Here is an 11,892-nt window from a genome sequence, read left to right as displayed (position 1 = left end):
TCAAAGCAGACAATTGTTCCTAATTTTGCTGTCTAAACTTTTCTGGAGAAGCACAAAGAAACAAAGACAAAGGACATGCTCTGTCAAACTGAATGCAGCAGACGAAAGACTTCAAGCTGGTGTCAGTTCATGACGGAAAGATGTTAAAGTCCAGCAGCAACATCACTTTAAAACTAACAGAAACCTGTTTTAAGACTTGTAGCTAGACGTATACTCTACATTTGATTGAGGCACCAGAACACAAAAAATGGCATGCAAAGAGTTCTAACAGACTGCAGGATGTTTATTGCTCCTGCATCAGTCTCTGGCTCAATGATGTTACAGAGTAGAAGTTCCTCAACTTCTGCAAATTGACTTTGTTTCACTGCATCCTCAATTTACTTTTGCATTAAAACTACAGCAACATTCAAATGAGAAAATATTAAACCCTTCTATAATGCTGCTGAAGATGACAAATGGTGTTCAGCTGGGTTGAGATCTCATTGTTAGGAAAACCACAGCATATGTGTACAACATTTTCATGCATGTCAGTATTTTTAAGTGACCCCTGGTGGAGATCCATTGATTTTATCTAGTTTTCCTATTGTATTTTATTGCCCTTATTCTTTAGTTTTGTGTTTCACTTTGTGTTGTGCTTGTCTGTCAAGTAAAAGCTGCAGAAGAGAAATGTTTCACATGGTAAAGGATAAACTAGGAACTGCTTTACCTCTACAAAGACAAGTAGACCCAAATATTGCCAGCGGTATGCCTCCCACAACATAACAGAGTCAACAGATGCCTTTAGTAGTTAAAGTTTCAGATTTTTTCTTTTATTTGTCACCCATCTGAATGGCCAGTCAGAGACTGATCCACAGAAGCAAGACATAATATGTGTGTGAATGAGAGAGATAGTATAAAATAGAGGAGTTAAAATACCTGGGGTCAATCATCCAAAGCAACAGAGTGCACAAGAGAGGTCAAGAAGAGAGTGCAGGCACGGTGAAGTGAGTGCGACGAGTTTCTGTGTTGATTTGTGACAGAAGGATAGCAGTGAGAGTGACAAGGAAGGTTTACATGATGGTAGTGAGACTTGCTATGATGTATAGACATATGGAGACAGTGGAACTACCAAAATACAGGTCAAACTAGAAGTTGAGATGTTAAGATTTTCATTGGGACTGGCCAGAAGGATGCTAGGGATACAGTTAGATGGTAGCAGATGCTCCACTGTGGCGAACCCTAAAGGGAGTAGCCAAAAGAAGCAGCAGAAGAAACGGGCTGGTGTTCCCTTAAATTACACACAGTGAAATAAATATTAAAAGCAGCCACCCATAGCATCCATACTGCTATCTCACAACACACGAAGATACAAAAGTAGGTGCATCAGATACTCCCACAGCAGCAAAACACTTCAAGTCAACCATTCTAGAAGCCATTCCAAAACAATCCCCATCATTTATTTACAATATATTAAAAAGTAATGCAAAATTTGTAACAAGTGGTCAATTTGTATAGTAATGAAAATAGGAACTATTTTCAAAGCTAGCATGAATCATAAACATATTTATATATAAATACTGTGTTTGTGTGTGTGCAGTCAGTACTGGGTCAACCTTTTTACTTTCTTTTATTTTGTGTGTGTGTGTGTGTGTGTGTGTGTGAGTGTGTGTGTGTGTGTGTGTGTGTGTGTGTGTGAGTGTGTGTGTGTGTGTGTGTGTGTGTGTGTGTGTGTGTGTGTGTGTGAGTGTGTGAGTGTGTGTGTGTATGTGTCTTCAAACAAAACATGTTATCAGGTCAATCAGGTCAAAAAACACATTTCCACACTCGTGCAGACTGCATAGAGAAGAAAAAAAAACATTTCTTAAAAAGCGCAATATGTGTAGTAGAATCACACCTAAATCCTCCCACGAAGAACACCCACTGATTCTTTCAGCCTCTGTAATGTGAAGCTTTTCAGAAGTTTAAACTGCTTCCAAACATTTCTAATGCCACTCAGTAAATACCAGACAAGACCAAAGGGTGTGCTGTAACACTTCAGTCAAAAAAATAAAATGCAGGTTGTTCTCTTTTTTTTTTCTTTTGCTGTTCAGGAAACACCAAACTGAAAACAGAACAGGCTTGAATGACACTGAACATGATTTCACAGTATTGCTTATATAGGCTATAATGTATCCAGTTAAAGACATTACAGTTAAATGAACCTTGGTGATGTTTTACACTCTCATTATTAAAACTCACTGAAAGACATCCAAATTAATATTCATTTACTTCTGTGGACTGAAACATCTGGTCCATGTGTGAAATCACCAAGTGTGTTTATGTTTACGTGGGTAATTCGCTATTTGTCTGAATGAGACAACATTCCTAATTTGATAGAAATAAAATCCATTTAGATATTTTAACTTAGCACTAGCTTTACTGAAATGGATATCTTTCATTCCAATGAAGAGATGTCTACTAAGCCAATAGTCCGTTTTAGAAGTGTTAGTACTGTGTATTCAGAATGCATATCCCAGAGTTTTACTGCAGTTTGTGAAACAAAGCTTCTTGCGTGTTTATGATCAGCTTCATGTTACACAGGAGAACCCCACCTACATCAGAAAAAAATAAAGATATCAACTAGCGTTTGGATAGAAGCAAATGTCACACAGCTGACCTTTCAGGAGGTGGCTAAAAGAATAAAATGAGCTCTAAAAGGAAAACTATACATTTTAAAGCTTCTTTTTTTTTTAGATTTCTGTTTTCAGTAGGAAGTTTAAGAGCTTTGATGGCATCAAACAGACTGTCTATAATGATTGTTATAATGTGTCACTGCTTCCTCTCACTGTACAAAACTGAAGTAGCAGCTGTGACTGTGGGTAACATAAAGGTCCTCCCTGCTGACCAGACAAAATGTGGCCCCACCCCTCTCTGAGCCTGGTTCTGCCAGAGGTTTCTTCCTGTTAAAAGTGAGTTTTTCCTTCCCACTGTCGCCAAAGTGTTCGCTCATAGGGGTCATCTGATTGTTGGGGTTTCTCTGTATTATTAGATCTTTACCTTACAATATGAAGCGCTTTGAGGAGACTGCTGTTGTGAATTGGCACTGTATAAATACAGTTTTATATCGTTTAATTGAACAAGCCATTGAAATCTTAACTGCCTTAGACTGTTGTGGATTATAACTGCAGCTACATATTAAGTGGTTTCACTCTTAGCTTAGTGTCAAGGACCTGTTGGGAGGAACCTCAATACCACCCTCAGGTCACTACTGCACGTGCGAACTTTTGCACTTCATATTTTGTTCCAAAACCATTGTCAGTTTTGATCTTTCCATGTAATTTGGTGATAAGAAAAAGCATAACACTAGATTTTTTCTTTTTTTATATGCTGGCTGAGGATCAGTTTTTATAAGAACCCAACAAATGACTGTTGTCCAAAGTCTATTCTGTTTAAAAAAAGGAAAGCACATCAACCTCAAAACTAAAGGAAACAAGAGCGCATGTAGGCATGACACACAGGACAAAGTCATAGAGTCTTCCTCACTAACAAAGCCTGGGAAATGCTTTGTCAAATCAAATCAAAATAGCTCAAACCATTTCACAGAAGTAAGATGAAAGTAAATGAATGTGCTTGACAGTAATCCTCTGAAAAACACATCTGTCGTACATTAGAAAAAAAAGATTAAACGTGAGAAAAATGTTTGGGTTTCATAGTGATATAGCTCTCCTGGAAGGAAGAACTAATTTGCCAGTAAAAGGCAGAGAAAAGAGAATTCAGGCAAACAAAAAGCGAGCAGATGATAATGAAAGCATCTTAAGTGTACCATGCAGCAGTTCATGAAGCACCCCAGCTGCAGAGAAGCCAGCTGTAGAGGAGCCCACTTAAATCAAATGGCACTTCTCCCAAACGGGAAGGAAGGAAGGAAGGAAAAAGACTGGTAATAAGAAAAGCAGTGTGCTCACATACTTGGAACAAAGGCTTTTTTGGCAATACACTGTAGTATGGCAATATATATTACTGTGGTATATTACATGTAAATCCAGAAGAGAGACAAAGAGAAAAAGGATCCATTATTATTGCAAGCTCAAGTTCTTTGGCTCAGTTGCAGCCATGATGAGTTTTATACCAGATGGCTGTTCAAGCAAAGCAACTGCTGCTTGCATGCAATGAGCACAGTTGAGCCGTAAATAATGGAGCTGCTGTTTGTGCAGTGAGGTCAGACTGATAAGTGCACGGTCAAAAACAGACCATAGTATCTGTTCAATTATGTCCTGTGAGGGTCTGCCACAGGAAGCATTGATTTTAAGTGTTTGTGTTCTCCTGCAGGGGTAGGAGTGTTTGGGTGTGTGGTTGTGTCCATATGACCACAAATGTGCTGATCTCTGCATGCAAGACAAAATGTCACAGCTGTCACAGTCTCATAAGGCTATGATGCAGTCTCGTAAGGCTTGTCCTCGCCATCTCGACCTTTCACATTGGTGTTGTATCTGTATCGAGGATAGCGTAGGGACGCCCCGCCTTCTTCTTTTTCTTCTTCTTCTTCCTCTTCATCAGATCTATCGAAAAGGTAGCGTCTTTGGCTAGGCGGGCTGGAGCAAGGAAGAACAAACAGATTTTTTTTATTATTATTTAGAAAGCGAATAGAGAACAGTATGGAGGCTGAAATCTGAGAAATGTCCTCGAATGTTTCTCAGTTATTATTTCATTTGTTCATTTGGGGCAAAAAAAGCTTGTGAATCTGATGACATTTTCTGTATTTTTGTAGAAATATGAAAACAGGCATCACGTTTTTACACAAGTGATAAAATTAGACAAATCAAATAAAACAAGTGGAACCAAATGAACTGACTTGGTTGTTTACTTGAAACAATTTTACCCCCTTTCCTCCACACACAACAAAACATGGCTGACTTATCCACCTGACTGTGGATTGGTGTAGTTTAAACTCCTAGCAGTTTCAATGCCTTTTGCAGCCTGTTAAGCATAAACATGCCTTCTTCTAAAGTCACCAAAAGTTCACACTTTTTCCCTTTCAGAATTTTGTAATACCAGATACATTTTCTCAATAAATAGATAAAAAGGTTTGGCATGATTTCATTGTTTTAAATTAGTTCTTTATCTGCTTTTAGTACTTGAGTCAAAATCCAATAACATTTGTACAGAAAATATCAGAATTTACAAACTTTTTCTGGCAGCTGTACAAACAACATGTACACAAAACACTCTGTGATATGCTGTGAAAAGTTCTGGTCTGATCAAAAAAGGCTAATATACTGTAAAAGACACTTTGCCACAGTTCACAGTTCAGGTCTTATATATTTCACTGATTTTTGGATGTATTATGTCCATATGGTGACTAGATTTTCTTCATTAGCCTTCATTATTTTGACTGCATGCATGTGTGTATATGTTATATTCTTCTAATCAGAGAGCTGCAGTATTTAATTCATGTCAGCCATTGCTCTAGCATCTAGTGGGCACAAAAACTTGCAATCTCAAGCAATGTGGGAACATGCTACCATCCAAAACACATCATATTAATGTTGTTATTAAAGATAAGGATTTCAAAGTGACAGGTGAGATTACAATCTCAAAATGTTACAATAATATTTGTCAATGGCCTGTGAGAGATATTTTGGTCTCAGAGCATATGCTGTCTGATACTGTTTCAAGCGCCTTGAGGCAATGGTTGTTGTGATTTAGCCCATTATAAATAACACTGAACTGAATATGAAAATATAGGGGGAGAAAAATGTGGAAAAGCAGGAGACAATGATTTATTCTAGGGTCATGATATTGTTTACCCAGCATAGTGGCTTCACACTGTCACACAGCTATACTGTAAGGTCAAATCGAATATAGGCCATTTTCTAACCCATTTTGAGAATTGTTTACACCTCAATTAGCCGAAAAAGCAAGAAAAACAAGAAACCTACTAAAAATAAACATAGAAATTTTTCATATTTATATTTAAATATTGTAAACTGCTGGAGTTAATTACAGTGAAATGTGCATCACACATAAATTTGCTAATTGACTTGTAATGTAATTTTTATTCCTTTGTAAATCAAAGGAATATCTCAGGAGTATTGAGTAGCTGAGCTAGATATCCACAAATAATACCTTCTTATCGACTGTGTCTCCTTTTATGATAACATTTCACCAAACCAGGAGGCAGTTCTGGTCTAAAGGACTCCTGGATAAAAGCAATCAATGTGAAGAGACCACCACACAGACTACTGTCACTAAAGTGTACAGCAAAAACTGTTAGCATCACTAATGTCACACGTGAAAAAGGCAATCCCCTTATTAGAATTTAAAACTATTCAAGTCAGACTGTATGAGAAATAGTTAATGTGCTGGTTAATAGAAGTGAAAGGCCTTTGTTTGGTTAGGTGACATCATGCTTCAAACAACTCTTTCCAAGGTAAGTCTACCTACTGCCTGCATCAGTCACTCTCCGCCCGGTATAAATACTTCATCATCAGGCTGTCGACCTTCTTCTTTCTCTTCTTCTCATCCTTTTTATTAAGGGGCTGTGTCTTGCTCTGAGACCCAGCTTCTTCATCCACTTCTGGACTTGAAGCCTTTCGAGCTGGTGCCCTTTTCACACTGCTGGAACTTCGGTAGGAAATAGTGGAGGCATCAGAGCTGGATTCTGATTCTGAAGATGAGGAAGATGAGGAAGAAGACAAAGACTCATCCTTCCTTTTGGATTTTTTCTTAGATTTTTTGGATCTCCTCTTGGAGCTGCTTCTGTGACGATGGCCATCTTCTGAGCTGTCAGAGTCAGAGCTGTGGCTTCTCTTCTTTTTCTTGCTCTTTCCTTTACTACTGCGGCTACTGCAGCTACTGGCTGGTCTCATGCAGTCCGCGGCAGATGCAGAGCGTCTGAGGCTGTTGACAGGGTGAGTATCTTTTCTGTCAGCTTCATTATTGTTTAACTTTTCTTCTTCACAGTCAGAGTCTTCCAAAGTCCTGCGCTTGAATTTGATAGGTTTAAAACTCAGGACTTCATTGATGGCTTTCTCCAGGTCAGGGTCAAGGTAGTTGCGATGGCTGACTGTTTTGACATCCAAGTTATCAACTGCGTCGTTTTCAAAATTTGATCTGACTTGTGGTGGTGGCATGGAGATACTGCGTCCAGTTGAAGAGTGTGGACTGTATGCTGACCTCTCAGTGAAGGCCACACTTCTACTATCATCAATATCAACATCAAACTCACTAAGACGGCAGCTGTAAGCCACTGAGTCAGGCCGACTAACACTTCCGGGACTACAACCTCCAAAACGTCTGCTATAGCAAGGGCTACTGGGACCACTGCTATACTGTGAACGGCTCCCTCTACCCTTGTCTAATCTTGAGGTGCTTTGATGGCGTCCAAGTGGGCTTGACAGACCTAAGCTGACGTTAGACTTGGCATCATTCTCTGGGTTTAACCCAAGAAATGTGGAGGCCCGACTTGGTGCAGTAAACGAAATGGTTGATTCTTTGTTAAAGTTGCTCCAGCGGCTGTCCAAGCCTTTTCTAGCCTGGCTGTTAGCTTCTGAATAGGCTTGGGAGATGACTGACTGTCTGTCATTCATGCCATCCAATACCTGAGACTTTCTCCTTGAGCTGGCTAAGCATGCATCATTCTGAAAATCAGAAGCTTGGGGTTTCGGTTTACGAAAGGATAGTGTATCCTCTGACTCAGCATTCTGACTGAAGAAGGCATCTCCTTTGCTACTGAGGTTGGATCGTTTTCTGTAGCTTAGGGAGCTCATCACTGAAACTGGCCTGCTTGTTTCTACCTCTCTGCCTTCTTTATTCACCTCTTTCCATTCCTTACCCTCTTTCAATTCCTTTCCTTCCTTTGCTTCTACATTTACAGCACTTCTACAAAGAAAAACAGGAAGAGACAAAAGAAATAAAGACAGTGGGAGAGAAAATGACAAAGACGAGATATTAGGCAAAAGCAAAGGTGAGTGAAAGAAGAGAATGAAATGAATGAATGAAATGTGACAAAAATCATAAAAACTGAAATGAGAGAAGAAATGCAAGTGCTGAAATTTAGCAAAATGAGATGAAAGCAAGGAAAGCAATGTAACAATACCACTCAGATTTGGTTCAGGGCTAATTTGTCTACCCATCTATACAGTCCTATAAAAATGTGTGACTTTTAATAATTTTTTTCACGAGCACATAAAAGTGCACTTGTATGCATTTCACTCACATAATGTGGCTGAAACTCACAGAAAAATGAACTTCACCACAGCGTAAATTCTCCCTTAAAACATAGTCCTTTCTCCCCTTTTTCCTTTCTTTTGAGCTGTTTTATAATGAGTTAAAAAAAAACCCAACAGGAACTCTAAAGTATCTGTACCTGTGTACTGGCAGTTAGTCACTGAACTTGAAAGTGTGTGTCCATAGGGTGACGCTGCTGAGAGAAATTTAAAAACACCAAGTATTTAAAGTTGGGAATGACTCAGCTCAGCTCAGCTGAGGGAGGAAAGTTAAATCTGGTAAGGAGATAAATCTGGCCCAGTCAAAACCGTCAGCTCGCAGACATTAATCAGCAAGCGGCTCAGGTAGACTGTGCCAGCTGGCCTATGGGCATATCGATAAATCCACTACCAAGGTCCCCTCCTTTTACTAAAGGGAAAAAAAGCCCTGCTTCACCAAGTGAATGACAATGAAGACAGAACAGTTTGCAAAATACATTTAATAGCAGTCCCTTCTTTTCAGTTAAATTCTCTGTGTTGATGGCTTTATTCCTCAGGCCACAACATGTTAACCTTTTTAAGCATATATGCTTAAATATGCTAAGTTCAGGAAAAACAAATGTCTTGGCAGACTGTTTCCCAACTGCTGCTGAAGTGACGGTGAGAGTTGCTACTGTAACCCACCTAAAATTTGCCTCATGAAAATGAACTGCTGTTCCCAAAGAATGTCAGTAGATGGCCCTATGAGATTGTTTAGTGCTTGTGAACTTGAGTTGATATAGAGAAAGAGAATAGTGCTAAGGCTACGTATGCTGGTCGGAGCTACTCACCAAGTTTTTCTTTAATCCTTGTTCAAGAAAAATGTTATGTGTGAAGACACAAATTGGATTTTACTCTTCCGATTGTTGGGAAACACGGACACTTTTTGTTGATGCCAATGTACCTCTGTTTTTGTGGTTTTTGTTCATTTCCGGTGAGTTGACTAACTGTGCTAGCATAGCAAGCTAATCGTTAGCTAATCATTAGCTTAGTATAATGTAAATTTCATGTGTTCCTTTTAAGTGCTGTATTATGTTTTTATTTCTTCACTTGTGAATGTTTTAAACCAATCGGAAATATTTCTTTGGAAGCTAGTAGGTAAGTTTTATTTATTGTAATGAGATGATAAATACGAGCAGTCTTTGGCTAAAAAGGACTGCCACCACGTTTTGCACTTTCCTCGTGCATCAGTAATGTGCTTTCTCTCAATTCATTGGATTCATGTGACTGCTGTTCACAAAATATGAGATTTGAGTTAAATTTGTATGATGTGGAAATTGTTTTAAGGTTCTTTGATTAATTTTTATTATTGATTGCATTAAGTCGTTATATACAAAGAGTGAGAGGCATTTGGTCACTAGTGTTGATTAAGTTGTTATATGATATTCATGTAAAATATGTTCCTGCCCTGTGCAGGTTGTTTTTTTTGTTGGAGTCTAAAGTTGCGAGGCAGGATTCCGGATCCCCAGCTGCGATGCAGGAAAGGTTTCCAGCCTACTTAGAAGTGACAACTGCGTTACTTCTTGACAGATAAGCTTATGAGATCTCAGAACAATACACTACCCGGGTAGTACTACTAACATTAACATTATACACACACACCTGAACTGAAAAGAACTCTAAAACTGAATACACAAACTGACAAATATGGACTATTGGAACTGTTGTGAACTATTGAATGACTGTTTTTGGTTTTGTTTTTGAATAAATGTTGACTGTTCTTTTAGCTGTGTGTCATTCGCTCCTTAGTCGATTCCTAGAGAACATAAGCCCAAGATCCTAACAAAGTATCGTGTGTTACATTACCTTTGTACTGACCTGAAGCTTTTGAGACTGCCATCATCAGAGAGATTTTTGGTGGAACCTTTGTTCTTGGACAGCCATGACTTCACCCCTTCCACATGATCCTCCACCTCAGAATCTGTGTTTGAATCCCCTTGACTGGTGCAGGCCAGATACAGGAAAACAGGTCAGCGGAAGCAAAGGAGAGACGAGAGCAAAGAATAGGATAAAGAGAAAAGTCAAATATTGCCATTCAGTGGGAGAATAGGGTGATGGAATATGAATGTGAAATGGCAGTTAGCACAGGTAGTAATGTTCGTGTGTGGTGTTAGTGTGGCAGCGAAGGGTGGCTGTAGCATTTATTCTAGGGGGAAAAAAAACACATGCATGTCAAGGTTGCAGAGATATCAACACCTTAAGACTTCACTTATGGTTATCAAACCATGAAATCAATGCCAGAAATTTCACACGTTTTTGAGTGTTTATTGAACCTTCTGGCAATTGTACAAAAAGGAATAGAAATTGTTTATATGAATTTTAATTTGTACTGTATTTGTTGCATTTGGTATTTTTTGGGAGGTGGGGTGGCGGGGGGGATCATGATGATGCAGAAATCACAAAAACTGTGTCTGTTTCTGAAATAGGATCCACCAGGCGTTAAGGGGTTAAATGAGCGCTACCAATGCTGGCAAACATTAAACTTCTCTACTTCAGTGACAAAGAAACAACATGACAGAGCTATAATGCAAGGCACAACAGCTTTGATATATACAGTTCACCAGGGAGGGAGGGATAGCTCAGTAGGTAGCGTGGTCGCCCCATGATCGGAAGGGGCTCGAATCCACTGAATGGCTTACCCTGAGGTACCCTTGAGCAAGGTACCATCCCTACACACTGCTCCCCGGGGGCCTGATTAGTGGCTGCCCATTGCTTCACTGAGTGAATGGGTCAAATGCAGAGAGAGTAATTTCCCCATGGGGATAAATAAAGTATACATTATTATTATTATTATCATCATCATTCAAAGGAACTGGAGATCTGGTTATTTTAGCTATTTAGCATTTTGTGGGTTTTTTTGTTCTTTTTTAAATTGTATAAGAAGTAAACATCTCCATCACACAGTTGTTTTGTGGGTTTTCAAGTTTTGCGCATACTAGAGAGATATGGACAAAATTATTATTTTACTGTGTCTCCCAACACAGTTTAAAGAGCATGGAGGAAATTGCAGAAGACAGGCAGTTACTCTCGTATAACAGGCCATAAAAGGTCTTTAACCCATCAGCAGGACCAGTATAAATGGTAAATGGACCGGTTATATAAACATATTTCTACTCTGGGCACTCAAAGCGTTTTATACAGTATGCTTCACTCACATCCATCTATTCACACCTATGTACACAAGCACTATGCTTTCTATCTAACATTCACACATTCATATTTCAATGGATGCATCTGAGAGCAATTTGGAGTTAGTATCCTGCCTAAAGGTGTTTGGCATGGATGTGCGCTGCCAGAGACCTACAAAATGATCTCTAGTATAAATGTCTCTGACCAAACTAGACTTGGTGAGGGTGGCCCTGCAACACTGATTAAGTGCCATCAAAGGTTGTGTGGTGCTATGAAATTAAGTTGCTACAGCCTAATTGTCCTATAGAGACATCAGAGTGTGGCTCAACATCTCTGCATCTGTTTCAGAAAACTTACCATCATGTGGAGCACAGAAAGGCCTAGAACCACCGAAAATTAAAATCATTTGCAATCAGAAACTAAAACTGAAGATTTCAAAAGGGATTTTTGTATGCTTTGCCCTATGAGATCCAGCTCTTATGGAATACAATACCTTAAATAGTAATACTGGAGCTGCATTGAATTGAGTCCCAGCCCCAGCAAAGATGATGTAGAAGGGATT

General features: G+C 39.1%; 1 protein-coding gene across 6 annotated transcripts in view; it reads right to left on the bottom strand.

The window, feature by feature from the left end:
* Window positions 1-1,660: 1,660 nt before the first annotated feature.
* Window positions 1,661-11,892, bottom strand: part of LOC146374310 (unconventional myosin-XVIIIa-like) — a 123,348-nt gene continuing 113,116 nt past the window's right edge. For 4 of the 6 annotated variants that reach the window (XM_084950317.1, XM_084950318.1, XM_084950322.1 and 1 more), the window contains 3 exons: window positions 10,020-10,142; window positions 6,400-7,836; window positions 4,439-4,547 (listed from right to left, as the gene is read on the bottom strand). In XM_084950317.1, the coding sequence (XP_084806443.1) occupies window positions 6,408-7,836; window positions 10,020-10,142 (1,552 nt within the window). In that variant the 3' untranslated portion in view covers window positions 4,439-4,547; window positions 6,400-6,407. Of the gene's footprint in view, window positions 4,548-6,399; window positions 7,837-10,007; window positions 10,143-11,892 lie in introns of all 6 variants that reach the window. The other 2 variants (XM_084950320.1, XM_084950321.1) reach the window with 2 other exon arrangements.

Source organism: Perissodus microlepis, chromosome 14 (assembly GCF_051167445.1).
Source record: "Perissodus microlepis isolate ML-2025 ecotype Zambia chromosome 14, ASM5116744v1, whole genome shotgun sequence".
NCBI lineage: Eukaryota > Metazoa > Chordata > Actinopteri > Cichliformes > Cichlidae > Perissodus > Perissodus microlepis.
This window is presented reverse-complemented; position numbering and strand designations above follow the sequence as displayed.